Source organism: Schistocerca piceifrons, chromosome 2 (assembly GCF_021461385.2).
Source record: "Schistocerca piceifrons isolate TAMUIC-IGC-003096 chromosome 2, iqSchPice1.1, whole genome shotgun sequence".
NCBI classification, from domain to species: Eukaryota; Metazoa; Arthropoda; class Insecta; order Orthoptera; family Acrididae; genus Schistocerca; species Schistocerca piceifrons.
Window position 1 is genome coordinate 796,626,098 of NC_060139.1, and position 17,826 is coordinate 796,643,923.

A 17,826-nucleotide genomic window follows, 5' to 3' on the forward strand; every position below is an offset into this window, starting at 1 on the left:
CCTGTTCCAGTCGCATATGGTTCGTGGGAAGAACGACTGCCGGAAAGCCTCCGTGCGCTCTCGAATCTCTCTAATTTTACATTCATGATCTCCTAGGGAGGTATAAGTATGGGGAAGCAATATACTTGATACGTCATCCAGAAACGCAGCCTCTCGAAACCTGGACAGCAAGCTACACCGTGATGCAGAGCACCACTCTTGCAGAGTCTGCCACTTGAGTTTGCTAAACATCTCCGTAACGCTATCACGCTTACCAAATAACCCTGTGACGAAACGCGCCACTCTTCTTTGGATCTTCTCTATCTCCTCTGTGAACTCGACCTGGTACGGATCCCACACTGATGAGTAATACTCAAGTATAGGTCGAATGAGTGTTTTGTAAGCCACCTCCTTTGTTGATGGACTACATTTTCTAAGGACTCTCCCAATGAATCTCAACCTGGCACCCGCCTTCCCAACAATTAATTTTATATGATCATTCCACTTCAAATCATTCTGTACGCATACTCCCAGATATTTTACAGAAGTAACTGCTACCAGTGTTTGTTCCGCTATCATATAATCGTACAATAAAGGATCCTTCTTTCTATGTTTTCACAAATACATTACATTTGTCTATGTTAAGTTGCACATTGGTAATATTTATTTGCCAGTGTTACTTAAACTGTTTACCCCCACATATTCAGGACACCAAGGAGTGTTAATACATAGTTATCAATGATAATGAAATTACTCACCCTAAAACTGTAAGTGCTCTTAAGACATAATATGGCATACTGTTCAATATTTATAATTTTATCATGCAACTGAAAGACAACTAACGATCAGGTTTCTACCAAAATAACAAAGACCACTTATAACAAAGTAGGAAAATGGTGCAGGCATTACACTAAGTTATGAAATGAATAAACAACAGCATTATGAAATTTCCATTTATTTTTATTAACACTTTATATTTTCATTCATCAAATAACTTAAATCACTGGACGATCTTTTTATCAAATGAAATTTAGTAACTTAATGCAGAGAGATCACAGCCTAAGGTAGTCTCTGAAAATATTTACAAGTTTTGTTTCCTGCCTTCATAACCGAATCGGCTGTATATTTAAACAATCGAACTTGTGTCCGCTTCACCATAGTTCATTTTTTTCCATTTTTCCATGTTTTACTTTTGTACACATCAAAAAATATATAATGATTTCACTCACTTTTACATAATAAAAAGTGAAAATAGAATCTGGGATGACATTTTGAGCAAACTGACATTGAAAAACACCTTTTTAACCACTTATGGCATATCTAAATTTAAAATAATTTAAAAACAAATAAATCTAATGCCAAAAATACAAGACACTCTACACAATACATTTACATCATCTTGAAGCTAGTGAGAACAGAGGCTAAAGAGAGACACCTCTGTTTATTGCAACAGGAAATAAAGAGCTATGTGTAAGTACGAAGAAATTCACATACTAAACCGCAGGAAAAAAAAGTGCACATTTAACAGTTCTATCTACACACCAATATACATCTATCCACAGTATTACAATTCTTCCTATACACATGCGCTCATTTCTTATATACATATATTTAAACCACATCGCGTGTAGGTACATGGACTAAAGAGTCGAACAACACTGCACAATTATAGTATTTTTATATACAAAATATACAAGTAATGAAATGATCTTAAAATTAATGATTATGAATGATGAGTAGATCAGTCCAGTTTTTCTTATGAAGATGTAACAAGAGTTTTATAATATATATAATTACATACTGTACATCGAATAAACATTCGCTCGAACGACGGTACCTACAGAAAATTAAAAATTACATATGGTACACCTGGCAGGTTTTATGTAATATGCGCGCTGACATACAACTCTCGTAACACTGCCCGTTAATAACAGACTCGAAATTTTAACATAAAACACGTTTATTAATAAATTGTACTTATCTTAATCTTCATATTATTTGTTAAAATGTGTAAGCACATGGTACATAAATGCATGTGACATTCAAATATCTTGTCCTAGTCTCGATTTGATCTCACTAACACAGCTACTCATTGAAAATATGCACACACTATAGAACAGAATATCCTTTGGGTTCTTTCTACAATTGTGCTTGCCTAAAAGCAATCAATTTCAATGAGTATAACTGCACTCATTGCGGCCAAAGCTTAAATTATTATAAATATCCCTGTGTCGTGTCTCTCTCCTCTCTCTCTCTCTCTCTCTCTCTCTCTCTCTCTCTCTCTCTCTCTCTCACACACACACACACACACACACACACACACACACACACACAGTTTTGGTAAATTAAAACACATTTATAAACTGTTTGAATGTAGGTTCCAAACAGTGTCACACAATCAGGAAACATCTGATTCACACACAAAGACAGACACATTCAAAGTCAAAATGACTTGCAGTTTCTTCATACAAGACTATTGTTGCGTCACATTAGAAACAAAAATGTAAGAACTGCTGGGTAAAATCTTCCACATTAAAGTGTTAAACTGTGACTAGAATAAACTATTGTGTCCATAAATATTATAATGCTATCTTTCCGCCTATGGACAACAACACAATCTACAATATACATATTTATACACATATTTATTTATTTATTTATAAAAATAATCAGACAACTATACAGGAATGTTACCCAGCATTTCTCATATTTCCTTTCAGCAAGCATGCAACAATAAATCTTTAATATAATCCGTTACTTCTTTACAGCTGAATACACCAAATTGCATCATTGGTCTCCAGTAGTATTAAAGACACGTTTGATCTGATAACTGTGATGCTACTGGCTTACTGAATGTGAATCAATCAACAAATCATCTAAGACTTTGCAGACATATCCGCTATCTCATTAGCGAAAACCATCACACATCATTTTTTTATTCCTGATTCCCACAGGAGTTCAAAACATATGCCTGATACTAAACATGCAGAGAGTAAGAACTCCTTTCCGACGCATTCAAAATTAGGCCCCTCTTCTCTTTTTCTTCAAAAAACAAAAAAAATTCTAACAGAATACAACACCAAAGCACATTTCACAAAACCTAAACAAAGCAAACAATCTGAGAAATTCTGTACTAGCTGCATGTTTAGTGCCAGGCGGGCCAGCACCACGAGCCTGCCACTGACCACCACCCAGCCTTCTTGCTGACTGCTCTACTACGTGCTGTCAACTTTTCTCTTCTTCCTGCTGGGTGCCTTTTGGCCATTCTATAATTCACTTGACAAAGGTCCACTTATGTCAAGTGTTCACACTGTTGCAATAATTATGAGTAGGTGTGCTATGTCTGATACTCGATGCAACAAGTCAGGAGCTATTCTAGCTAGGTTTTCGTTAGCAAACTCACAGGACGGAAAGATATGCACCACATATGCAGCCTGAAAATGAAAAATTACAATCAGATTTTAAATAACACATTCTACACATATCTGGAAGATAAAATATACAATTTAAAGAATGCAAGTGATGTACACTCTTTAAAAAAAAATGACACACCACAGAAGGAATTATCCAAATGGGATAGAAATTGGTACACGTGATTTACATGTACAGACAAACAAATGATTACAGTTTCAGAAAAATTGGATGATTTATTCGAGAGAAAGAGCTTCACAAACTGAATAAGTCCTTAATATGTTGGACCAACTCTGGCCCATTGCGAGCATTGGCTTTGACCGATAGAGATGTTGGATGTCCTCTTGAGGTATATTGTGCCAAATTGCAACTGGCATGTTAGAGTGTCCAAACATCAAGCTGTAAACATTCTTAATTGGGGAGAGACCCAGCAACCTTGCTGTCCAAGATAGTGTTTGGCAAGCACAGACAAAGGTAGAAACTCTCACACATGGAGATGGGCTTTACCTTGCTGAAGTTTAAGTGCAGGGTGGCTTGCCATGTAGGGAAACAAAAAGGGCACAGAATATCGCTGACATACCGCTGTCGGTCCTGCAACGAAATGATGTAGTACTCCAGACCATCAAAATGGCTCTGAGCACTATGGGACTTAACATACATGGTCATCAGTCCCCTAGAACTTAGAACTACTTAAACTTAACTAAACTAAGGACAGCACACAACACCCAGTCATCACGAGGCAGAGTACTCCAGACCATCACACATGGTTGTCGGCACCGCTGTCTGGAGTGTCTCCCAACACATCTTCACTGGTCATCAGGGTTCAGTTCATAGCACGACTCCAATCAAAGAGACTCCACACTTAAGATGTGTCTGGTGACATCCTGGACTGCAGTGGGATACCAACCTGACTGTCACCCTCCGTACAGCCTGACAATAAGCACAGATGGTCTGGGGTGCACAGCTGTACATTCACAATATTCTATGCCCCGTTTTGTTGGTCTTCATGGGAACCCATCATGGGATTTTCAGCAAGATAATGCCCATCCACATATGGCGAGAGTTTTTACTGCTTGTCTTTGTGCTTGCCAGCAAGGTCACCACATCTCTCCCCAATTGAGAACTTTTGGAGCATTTGGGCAGGGCTGCTCAACAAGCTTGGGTTTTTGACAATCTAATGCACCAACTGGACAGAATTTGCGCAATATCCCTCAGGAGACATCCAACAACTCTCTCAACCAATGTGAAGTTGAATATAAATCACCCAATTTGTCTGAAACCATAATCATTTGTTAGTCTGTACATGTAAATCACATCTACCAATTTGTGTCCCATCTGGATAATTTGTCTTGGAGTGTATAAGGAACTCCGCGGTACAGAGAAAACTAAATTATTCAACCACACATTCAAAATTTAGAACAACTCAAACTACATATAAATGTCGACAAAAAGGGAAAGGGGGAATGGGCCTATATTTCCGGAATGAAATTTCACTCTGCAGTAGAGTGTGCACTGATCTGAAATTTCTTAGCAGATTAACATTGTGTGTTGCACCAAGACCCTCACATTTGAGTCCATTAATGTACTGGACAATATAGTCTTTGACTTCATGCACTAGGAGTGTTCCCGCTGTGTCATGATGAGGTGGCCCACAAGCTTAACTATGTATGTGAATCAGGTCTGCAGGTTACCAAATGTTGCCCATGCCTGATTTAAATAAACACAGATTCCAACACCAGCTCAGGAGAATTCTGTCCTAAGCAATTTATTATATGGTATATACAACACGCCATATGAATGTATCAAAAACTATGCTGTGCAGACAATCTGCACTATGTCAGAGCACCCCACTGGAAACTTCAAAAAGTCAGTGACAATGAAATATAACCTAATAAAAGGGCACAAACTCAGTTCAGAAGATACCTTAATAGTACACCACCACTCATATTACAGGAATTCAACAGTAAAAGAAACATTAGAAATCTAATTGTTCACCATTACATTTGACAGATAGTGGTTATAATGTTACCGAGCGTGGGAATAGGTACTAGAGATGACTGTGAATGTGATGAATCTTAGGCAGCACTCACAATGGGCCTTGGAAATGTTTTATCTCACATTTCAGAACAGACAGACAGTGCAACACAACATTCACTAAGTGATGACTACTATAGTAGAAAACTAAGTACTGTTATAGTTAGCTCTATAATGTTGACACTAGGCAGGCACACTAGTAGCCCAAAGTCTTCCAACATCAACTGACTGTTACAGACTCTGACCTCTGATGTGGTGTGTGAAGATAATTTCAGCAAATGTCACATTCCTTTGATCCTATGACTAAGCAGAGTGACAATTTGTGAAATGGTCTGCAGTACTAAGGTGCACCTTTCTCTGGTACCATGAAGATATTCTGTTGTTCATTTACTTAAATGGTGTGTTAGGCACGGCTATGTATTACTGAAATCTGCTAAAACTAATTCACATTTTCAAAGGCATCACTGCTTTCTGCCTGCCAAAGTACAGACACACAAAAATTGTCTGCATATGGAAAAACTGGATGGTACGCATCTCTAGGTAGATGGGCATTGTCAACATTTGGTTGCTCACACTATCTAAATTGAAAATTTAAGTAGAGAGAACACATGCAAATGTAAAACTGCAGGTGTACTCTGGATCTTGCATACAATTAATAAACAGTTGCAGACAGAAATTTCACTCTCAGGAAGACTTGCTCCCATAAAATGCCTGATTTATAAGAAAAATAAGCAATGCAAGACAAAAATTGAATTTTTCTGCTGTTAAATGTGAATTTTGCTACTCAATAACTTCAAACAACAGAGAGCAAATTTTACGCTACTATGCGCCAACATAAGCAGCAAGGCAGAGAATTCATTTAAAAGGATCCAAATTCCATACAGCAAACTGCTGAATTTTGGAATCATCTAATAAAACATAGAAGAAAGTTGCCACACATAATTCCTAAATTCTGCCATACTCTGGAACAATCAGTAATTTAAAATTGTTGAGGATTTTGCAGCTTCTTCTTCACAAGCTGCCTGTTGGCTTTAGTCTCAGGATCTTCAGCTGACTGTTGTTTAGTCGATTTTCTGAGATTTCCCCAGCACGTTAGGTAGCACTGCCAAAGAACTTTTAGGTGAACCCTGACAATGATAACCACGTGTACTGGAGAAAGTCAGAAAAATCACTAAACAGTGGTTGGCCAGAGATCCTTAAGGGAGTACAAACATGCAACATGCCCATCATTAATTTATCAAACAAGCAAAATTCCAGGTTATAGTATCAACAATTGCAAAAGGATAGATTGCTACTCACCGTAAAGATGACACGTTGAGTTGCAGACAGGCACAACAAAAAGATTGTTACACACTGAGCTTTCAGCCAAATCCTTCTTTAAAAAAAAAACCACACACACATACACACACAAAACTGCTCTCTCTCTGCCCACCCTGGGCAGACTCAGACTACAACTGTTGCGTTGAACGTCAGCAGCAGTCTGGAGTAGGGCATGAAAAACGGGTGGGAGGGGGCTAAGAGCACTGTCTGGCAGAACGTGCTGGGACTAGGAAGGTGGCAGGACAAGACTGCAACGTGCAGCATCTGGAGGAGATTGGGAGGGGGATGGGGAGGGGGGGGAGAGAAAAAGATAAATGGGTGTGTGGGGCAGAGAACACCACCCAATGAGAGTGAGGGGATGTGAATTGGTAGGAGGTTATAGGACAGAGGGGGCACAAACTCTTGGGTGGAGTGTGTGAGGACAGTAGGTTATTGTAGAATAAGACCAGGATGTGCAGAATGGGTTGCAAGAGTACCTCCCATTTGCACCATTCGGAAAAGCTCTTGGTGAAGGTACAATGGCATGGACTGTGATGCAACCATTGAAATAGCACATGTTACGCTCAGCTGCATGTTGTTCCCCATGGTGGTCCTCTTTGCTCTCGTCCAAATTTTGGCAGTGGCTATTCTTCCTGGTGGACAGCTGGTTGACGACCATACCAATGTAAAAAGCTGTGCAATGGTTGCAGCAGAACAGGTATGTGACATGGCTGCTTTCACAGGTCGTCTGGCCTCTGATAGAGTGGGATAAGATTGTGACAGGGCTGGAGTACTAAGTACTGGATGAGTGGTTTGGGCAGGTCGTAGACCTGGGTCTTCCACAGGGATATGATCCTTGTGGCAAGGGGTTGGGATTGGGAGTGGCCCAGGGATGGACTAGGATTATGTGGAGGTTGGACGAGTGACTGAAAATGTTAGCAGGGGTGGGAAGGGTCTTGGGTAGGATGCCACCCATTTCAATGTGTGAAGCCCTAATGAATGCTTTGATTATCTATCATCATACCCAGAAATTAAGCTTGTACTACCCAAGTGCTTCCCATTTCTCCAAAAGTGCTGTTTCTTCGCTGACCCAACCTCCACAACAAACTAGTTCATCCCTAATCCAATCCCAATCCCAGCTCCCTCCTGCCCATTCCACCCACCCAGCACCTACTACCCCAGTCCTGTCACAGGCTTACCCTACCATGTCAGAGGCCAGACCCCCTGTGAAAGCAGCTACGTCATATACCAGCTCTGCTGCAATCACTGCACAGCTTCTTGTATTGGTACAACTACTGACCAGCTTCCACTAGCATGAATGGACACTGCTGAATTGTGGCCAAGGGCATGTGTGGTGCTTCACAACCCACACCATGTGAGTCATCCATCCACCACCAGCTTTTCTGTGCTGAGCAGGTAGGAGTTATCTTTACAACAGATTCTCCACTCCCTAAAGTTTCCCAGCCTCAACCTACAGGTATGTGACATGGCTGCTTTCACAGGTCGTCTGGCCTCTGATAGAGTGGGATAAGATTGTGACAGGACTGGAGTACTAAGTACTGGATGAGTGGTTTGGGCAGGTCGTAGACCTGGGTCTTCCACAGGGATATGATCCTTGTGGCAAGGGGTTGGGATTGGGAGTGGCCCAGGGATGGACTACTGTTCCCACACCCGCAAGCAAACAGTTGTCACCCCGGCCTATAACCTCCCATCAATTCATGTCTCCACACCCTCATTGTGCATTACTCTCTGCCAATATTCCCACCAATCTTTTTCTCTCTCTGCTAACCCCCCCCCCCCCCCCCCCCCCCCCCACAGCCTCCTGACATTGCATCTGGCTACCTTCTTGTTCCTGCATGCTCCACTAGACAGTGCTCTTCTCTTCTGTCACTTGTACTCTTCTATCCCTCCCCCTTCTCTGCCTCACTCCACATTGCTACTTTCATTCAATGCAGCAGTTGCAGTCTGGGCAGAGCAGTGGGGTATGCCTGCTTGTGTGAATGTATGTATTTTCTTTCTTTTCTGAAGAAGTCTTTGACTGAAAACTCAATGTGTAACAGTCTTTTTGTTGTGCATGTCTGCAACAACTCATGTCATCTTAACAGTGAGCAGTGATCTATACTTTTCATAATTGTTTATGTTCCATCAGTAAGTTATTTAATATATGGCCCTTAGGTCTGCTGCCAGGTCATCTTTTGTGTATTCCACGATATTTCTTCCAAGGAACTGCTTGACATAATCAGGGGGTTGCTGATAGTTATTGCTAGCAAGGAGCAACTGCTGCTGTCTGCATTGCAATAATCCGTATAGAAGCTTCATGTGAAGGTCGCAAGTGCATGGTTCAGTTACTCAGCATTTCAAATCCCCTACAATGACCCTAGCTGTGGCCTTCTGAGCATGGGCCACATAACCAGTGTTGCCACTAAGGGTCACTGTGGCTGGGAGGCAAACCAACATTGTTAATTGAGTGTAACCTCCACTATGTTGCAGTGTACCTGTCATCAGAATTGCTTGCTTATCTCTATATCTAATGGTTGCAAGTGCAGGTTTCCAAACTGTACTTAACCGGCATTCTGAATTCCTATTAATTAATCTTTTTATTGTGTGAATATGTATTGCCTCTTTATCTCACAGTCCCAAACAGACAAAACTGAATAAACAATTTCTGTCTTTCCACATATGTAGTGTCATGTACTAGAGCAGTGCTCTTGAGATTTATCTGGCTGGTCCAGACGTGGTCTTTCTGGGACTGTGTGATAAAGGAGGCAATATGTATTGGCACAGTGTACACCTTAATAAATAGGGACTCAGGATTCCAACCAAGTACAGCCGGGAGCCCTGCACTCGCTGCCATTAAATACAGAGAAAAACATGTATATCTGACAACAGGTAGACTGATACATAGTGCAGGTTCTATCTTGCTAGATTTTGCTTGGGTCCTGGCCACATTGAAACTATCGACAGCATCGGTTACCAGCTGTGTGCATGGAAGACTATACAGCTCAGCTCCCGGTAGGAGGCCCTGAACATTCTACCATCATTAGTCTGCAAGCAACCCAATCACACAAGAGTGCAACTTTCAAAGGTGGTTTCCATACAGATCATCCCAATGCAGACACCAGCAGCTGCTACTTGCCAATAGTACAAACAGCCACCTCCTGATGATGTCATGCAGTTGACTTGAGGAAATATTGTGGGGATAACAAAACAATCTGATGTCAGACCAAAGAGCCATGTATTAAGTAGTCAATTAGTTCTAGGGAAAGTCACCAAATTTTCATTTTAATATATTTACTATTAAAACACTGATTTTAGTTTGGTTAAATGATTTGAAGTATTTTGGTTCTGTTACCCTATCACTTAATTGTTAAATACAGTTACCTATACCTATACATCCAGTGTTTCAGAACAGCTCAATACACAAATTTAGGGAAGTTATTAGCAAGTAATCATTTCTGAATCTATCAAGTATCTCCGTATTCACTAGTGCAGATTCCACTTCATCTTCAATCCACACTGTTCCTGAATAAAAATCTTATTTTTTGAGGCATCTTCTCACTTTTATTCTTAATTCTTGTTTATGAGTCAAAAATTCTGCTATTACCAATTCTGCTTTAATTTAATTTCAACATAGATTATTACTTAGATTTCTCTGTTGTAGGATAATAAGAGTTTATAGACAACAAAATATGTGAAGTAGTTACATGTATTGCGTAATCAGAACATTGAGGTACTAGGACCTAACACACTACAGAATTAATAATTCGAGAATGTGTGTAAACCCCAAGCATTCTGGTTTCAAATAAATTTTACTTCTACACAACACTAAATCATCCTCAAACAGATGTAATAATATACCTGCTGAGAGCCAGGGGCTGCGATGTTCACAATTCCAGCAGCTTGTTTCTGTTGTAAATATGTGATAAAACCTGTCTGTAGGTTATTTGATTGCTGCAACACATCCATATGATCCCGGCCACAAGGTAGAGCCAAGAGCATGCAGTGTTCATGATCAATCTGAAAAAAATAAAGACAAAATATGTTTAAGAACTGTGCTAATTCTGATCTAATTATGAAATAAACATGTTGGAGCTATTAAAAAGCTGACTATTATGAATTCATACGATTATGATAGAAGTACATATACAGCCATGCAAAACAGGTGCCAATAGCCATGAACTGCGACTCTTTACCAAAAATTGAATCAATATTTATTTGGCATCTGCTGGAGCTTAAATTGAGAAGAGTACAAAAGAGAGATCTAGAAATATAGTTGCCCTCATGTTCAAAGGTAAACATATAAACGAATTTCTTTTATGGCAAAATGCTGCAAAGAATAGCTTTTACTTCTCGAACTGAAAATTTATATCCTGTAGTCACTCTGATTCATGTTGTCCTCAAGGTCACCGTGGTAAAAATATACTTTTAGTAACCACCAGTTTTCTAGAATGTGCACTGAACACACATTTTTACTGTAACCATGTAACATTTATTGGAAAAAAATTACCTATTGTAAATCAATTCAAGGTCATCTCATGTTGCAGCAATATATGTACATGGAAAACAATGTAGATGCTAAGTTATTTACACTCTGCGTACTGTTTCAATTAATTTTTGAGGAGAGTAGCCACATCTACAGCAGCAGATAAAGAAAATAAATATATAACTGTGGCTATTAGAGAGTCCTCCTGTGCATGTAAATTTCTCAGTTCTTTGAAAAAGCAATGCACTAATCCACAGTTCCTAGATTACCATCACTGATATAAAAACGTACATAGGAGAGTACTTCTCTCATCATGATGAGATCAACGATAAAAAATATTTATTGCAAAAAATGAAATCAAAGGAGTGTTGGGATGTCATAAAACAAAAAGCTGGAAAAGGCAGGCACAATTTTAATTACATACATATCAAAGACAGGGGTAGGATAAATGAAAACCCTCAAGAATTGGTAAAGTTTGTGAAAGAGTATTTCTCTGGTATTGCTGAGAGGCTGCAGCAAAATTTTCCTAAATGCATGTAGCACTCACAATGACCTTCACAGCAAGCACAATGACGACGTTTCCCACAACAGAGCCTGAAGTCAGAAAAACAATACAGGAATTAAAAAATATGAAGGGTCAGCAGGTTTAGATGGAGTTCCAGTGTAAGTTCAGAAATTTTTCAGAGTTCTAAAATCACACATGAGTTGTGCCCTTACTAAAGAAAAGTAATTGAGTTCACAAAAGTGGTACTTGAAACTCGTAACAGGGAAGACTGTGTTTCGGGCATATCCTTAGACTTGTCCGAGGTCCTTTAGCACTGTTGCCCATAAAATACTACTAAACATGAGGTTTAAGAGGAACAATGAACAAGTGGTTCCAGTCTTAACTGGAAAACAGGTTGAAAAATGTAGAGAGACAGTCCACACATCTGCTGCTGATACGTTTTTAGTAAAACATCTGTCAAACAAAAACACAAACACAGGTGTTCTCCACAGTAGTATATTGGATATATCAAAGGCTTCTGAGATAGTATTAGACATGGAAAAAAGGTTCTCTTCACTGATTACAGCAACATCTAATCACTGGTTAAACCCAGAGCTCCAATTAGATATTAAAACTGAAACCCTCAAGGATGTTCACTGTTAGACAGGATGTAATAAATGTTATTGAACATAAAGAAAAGAAACAGTATACACTTTAGGAATAAGAGGGAAAACATCTCTGTCACATTAGGTATAGATGATAAATCTATAGATTGTGTATCAAGCACAAAGTTATTAGGGACGAATACTGATTATCAGTTAACACAGAATGAGCATACAGAGACACTGGCAAAAATAATGTCATCAGCATGTTATGCTCTTGAGGGGTTTATGTGGGTACCTATAAGGTTTACTAATTCAGGTGCCAGTTGAATGAACAAAAGATATATTAGTTCATATTATGCCACATTAATGTAATCTGAGAAAGCAGTGGGGTGAAAAAAAAAAACAATGTACCTTCAGATTTTTTACAACACCTCTCTTGTTTTAATGCTTGTAACATACAACTATGTAAGTAACAATAAAAATTTATCTAGCTCATGAAAGAAAAGTACGTTATTTCTACAAGCTTCACGTACACCTGTTTCCCTCTATGTGCTCCATGAACTATTGGAGCAAATCTTGGGAATAATCCTCAAAACACATCATCATCGGCATTGCTGTACTATGATAGAGAAGAGGTAATTATCATTAACAGGAAGAGATCTTTCAAGACTAATCATTCTGCATTCAAGTTGCAGAAGATAGAAAGTAGTACCTATCGTTATGTCCTGCCATGGTGTTTGTATAAAAGAAAAAACTTTACCAACTGACAGGTGCTTCTGAGTACCTTACTATCATCATACCTTCTCTCTTGCCAAAGTAATTGTATGTTTATACAAGTTTTACCATCCATCTGCAATAGACAACATCTTACAATATTATACCATTCCTATGTTAACTCAATTCTTATCCACAGGATTATTATTTTTTAGGGAGCAAAGGCACAAAACGTGAGAGTTTTTAAGTTGGAAAAAAAAGAAGGAATAATAACTAGAAGTAGTAGTTGGGTGGTTTCTTTTTAAAGAGCTATTTAGAAAACTGAGCATCTTACTACACCATGTGAGTACATCTACCAATGTGTGGTGCATATGAGGGATAACATTGCTAAGTATTTCACTAATAGTTCTATACATAATCATGGAACAAGAGCCTGTATGAACTTACATTTACCCAGAAAAAACAACAAAAAAGCCCAAAACATTATTTTCTATCAAGGGATAAAATTGTATAATAAACTGCCCAAGGAAGTGCAAGATATTACTAAAATATATCTGTTCGAACATGCAGCTAAAACATTCTTCACAATTAATGCAAACCACACAATTAAAGATTACTTGGAGGACTCAAAGAGTCCTAGGTAATAATCCAAGGAGTTAACTACAATGCCTGGTCGCATTTCAATACATGACCAAGGTTTACTGCTTTTGAAAGAAATTCATATGTCAGTATCTGAAGGGCAGTGCATGATAGTGATGTACTGCTGTGTAGTGCCGCCCCCCCCCCTCCCCCCTCCAAGCTGGCAGAGGGGAGGACAGGAATGAAATATGGAGCACACTTGAATGTTGGTGGCTCAGAAATTGGTTGTCCAGACATACTGGAGTTATCACAAGTGGCATAGCAGCATCTTCATAAATAGCTATAAATGATGAGTCACAGGTAGCAAATATATTTAATAATCATTTCTTAAATATAGTAAAAAGTGGAGGGACAAACAGTTCAAGAGAGAAATCACAGCAGTATGTTGAAAAAGCAACTCTCATAGAATTCAATCACATGGATGCATCATCAACTTCTGCTTCTGAAGTTAAGAATATTATATATTCTCTCAAAATAAAAAACCAACTGGTGTTGACGGTGTTTCCAATAGAGTATGAAAGATCTGTTCCCATATAACAATCCCTGTCTTATCTCAAACATGCAATGCATCTCTAATGCAAGGCATTTTTCCAGAGATATTGAAATATCCCACTATGAACCCCCCTCTGTAAGTAAGGTGATACGACAAATGTCAATACCTACCAATCTGTTTCACTGATTATGTCATTTTTCAAACTTTTTGGGAAGATGATGAATTCTAGAATGGTAACTCATCTGAGCAATAAAAATATCCTCAGCAAATGACAATTTGGATTACAGAAAAGTTGTTCTATTGAGAATGCCATTCACATGATCATTCACCAAATTTAACAAGCATAAAATAATAAAAAAGCACCAATTGGCATTTTATCTGGCCTATCTAGGACATCTGACTCTGTGAATCACAATATTTTTCTAGATTAACGTCATATCTAACCAAAAGAAAGCAGAAAGTAGTACTTAGCAACTCAACCAATGTTGTCTGGGGATATGAATCTGACGGAGGAGGAATCATGTATGGGGCCCCAAATCTCAATCTCAAGTCTACTACTGTTCCTCATATATATCAACGAACTTTCATCTAATATACAAGAAGCAGAATTAGTTCTTTTTGGAGATTACCTTAATATTGTAATCAATCCAAGCTTACACGTGAAAACAGAAATAACAGTAAAGAATGTTCTTAAAAGGCTCATTGACTGTTTTTCTGCGAACAGTCTCAACCTCAATTTTAAAAAGATGCAATATATTTAGGGGTACCACACCTTCGATAAGTCTAACACATGATGAGGAAATAATACGTAGGATGGAAACTTCAAAATTCTTAGGAATCCATATTGATGAGAATTTAAACTGGAAGAAACACGTTTCGGAACTCCTAAAACAACTTAGTTCAGCCACTTTTGTATTTAGAATTATTGCAAATCTTGGGGAGGGACAAATCAGCAAGCTGACATATTTTGCATATTTTCATTCAATAATGTTCTGGGGTAACTCATCTTTAAGAAAAGAAGTTTTCAATGCTCAAAAACCTGGTGTATGAGTAATATGTGGTCCACACCCATTATCTTGTGGACAACTGTTTAAGGAGTTGGTATTCGGACCATTTCTTCGTAATTCCCTTGTGATGTTTGTTTTAAATAATCCACTGCTGTTCAAAAGGAACAATGATGTACATAATTACAATACCAGAATGAAGAATAACATTCATTACTCCACATTAAGGTAGTCTTCAGCAACAAAAGGAGTGCACAATGCTGCAACTAAAATTTTTGATACCTTACTCAGTGATACAAAATATCTGACATAATAAAGTAAAATTTGAAAACAAACAGCAAAAGTTTCTCCTTGTCAGCGCCTTCTAATCCGCAGAAGAATTTCCATTACTGTAAATGTGAACGGCAGTTGGTAGGAATTAAATATATTTTGTTGTTGCATTGTGTAGCTGAAATCATCCCGAATAGTTACAGCTTGTCATATCTTTCATACAACGCCCAGTGTCAACAGAAAGTGTTGGTTTGTTTCTCATTACAAACAAAATTATTTTTAAATTGGAATTTTACGTGCCCATTCGACAGAGTGCTCCCAAATTAGCTAGTCCAATATTCATTTTATTGGTATGTATTAACAGGAACAGTAAAACATGAAGAATAAGCAGCATCCACGGCAATGTAGTAGTGCTGCATGCTTGTTGGTAACAGTCAGCACTGGCCAGGGCAGTGGTGTCGCTGCTAGAGTACTGCTTATACTTCGCGCTTAACTGTCCCTGTCACTATGTATCAATAAAACAAATATTGCACTAGACTAATCTGGGACTGCTCTATCAAATGGGCATGTAAAATCTCATTTTAAAAATCATTTTGTTTGTACATGGACAGTAGCTGTCTCTTTCTGTAGACACTCGGTATCATATGAAAGACGTGACGAGCACTATTTGTTAAGGCTGACTTCAACTATCCAATGCAAAACCAAAATTGCAAATATCTGCTGAAACACGATAGAAAATGCACCTGATGACTCTTGGGAGACGCACCCATTACATAACTAACTTTATAAATGCTCAGCAAGTAGCCACATTTAAAAATTTGTGATGTGCATGTAAAATGACTCGTTCGCCATTACAATTTATTGTGCAAGTGATCCACGTAACCTGAAATTAACTAAGTAACTAACATGACCTAGAAGTCATCAGCGGAAATCCTTAGTGCAAGTGGTGATGAAGAGAAAAAACTATGTTTTTATATCATTAGTTTCAGAAGATACTTGTATAACAGGGATCAACCAAATGAGGCGGCGCATCTGTTAACCCTTTCACGAGCTATGGAGGATATACTTCCTACTGTATGTATCTCTTTACAGCATTTAAAGGAATATGTGTTACCACTTCTGTATGCTCCTGGTATCTAGTGGCAGTCTGCTGCACCAGCTGTAGTTTCTGTTTGTTATGAAATATAGCCTTCAGGACTGTGGGAAGCATATATCCCATCAAATAAAGGTGGTTTAATAGTTTTTTGGAAATATGGTTGCCACCAAACTAGTTCCTGGAAGGGGCTTGAGAAGTAAACTTACCACAAAATTAATCTGTCATGTGGTACTTGGGAAGCATATTTACCACCAACTAAGGGTATCCCAAACATTTTAGGAATATGTCTTATCACCTCTGTCTACACCTGACATCTTGTAGTAGTACATTGCATCAGGTGCATGAAGACTGCTACAATCAGTTTCTGTTTGTCATGGGATCACTACTGTTGTCCGAACACATTGCTTTGCTTGTACAATATACATTATTGTGATCTGTATCAACTCATACTTTTAATGCATGAGAAAGTTTATACGATTGTTTCCACATTGTGGTACATAAACTTTAATATCGAATTTTTAAACAAAGTAAAAGAAAACTTAAAATAAAAACAGAAAACACTGTTCATTATTTTTTTTACATATAATGGCAACACATAACAGCTCACAAAAGGGAAGAGGGAAATCCATTTACCAACCATAGCTTTAATACCTCAAAAAGATGTCTTGGTGATATATGTACCACCATAGTTTTTGGTCTTAAATCACAAAAATAAAATTCTCAAAAATAGTCAGTTGATCACAATTCTAATAGGATAGCAAAATCATTATCTTCGGTAAGACAAAAATGCACCCGTGAACGGTAATGGTATTGACCTGATAAAGGGATCACTCTGGCCAGCTATATTGATTTTGGTTTGCTGTGGTTTTCTCATGTTACTTCAGGCAAATGCTGGGATGGTTCATTCATTAGGCCCACAGCCAACCACATGTCCTACCTTTACAGTGCATACTTAGGTATTCTGTGTGTATCTCAATTCTGAGCTATAGGTTTCTCTTTTATTACCATCACAACTTTTATGTTGTTGTGAGATGATTCTCGGATGAATTTCTTTCTTGTCACTTAGATTATTCTTTGCCATCTGACAAATGAAATACATCTCTCATCATGTGTGGCAGAGAAACCACATAATTAAAATAAGACCCTGTCAGTTCTATTTCCTCTTCCCTGAATCCTGAGCACTGCATTTACCTGACTGTATGACTAAGCTTTTCAAGAATTCGTCATATGAAAAATACAGGGACATCAAAAGTACTGCTGCCGAGGTCAGCATTTTTGTGTTGTTTAGTAGAGTATATAGCGGTACTCTTACATT

General features: G+C 38.4%; 1 protein-coding gene across 1 annotated transcript in view; it reads right to left on the reverse strand.

The window, feature by feature from the left end:
- Window positions 1–918: 918 nt before the first annotated feature.
- Window positions 919–17,826, reverse strand: part of LOC124774744 (protein split ends-like) — a 369,929-nt gene continuing 353,021 nt past the window's right edge. Inside the window, exons 21-22 of the mRNA XM_047249505.1 lie at window positions 10,582–10,740; window positions 919–3,413 (exon numbers count right to left, since the gene is read on the reverse strand). Coding sequence (XP_047105461.1) covers window positions 3,285–3,413; window positions 10,582–10,740 — 288 coding nt within the window. The 3' untranslated portion in view covers window positions 919–3,284. The remainder of the gene's footprint in view (window positions 3,414–10,581; window positions 10,741–17,826) is intronic.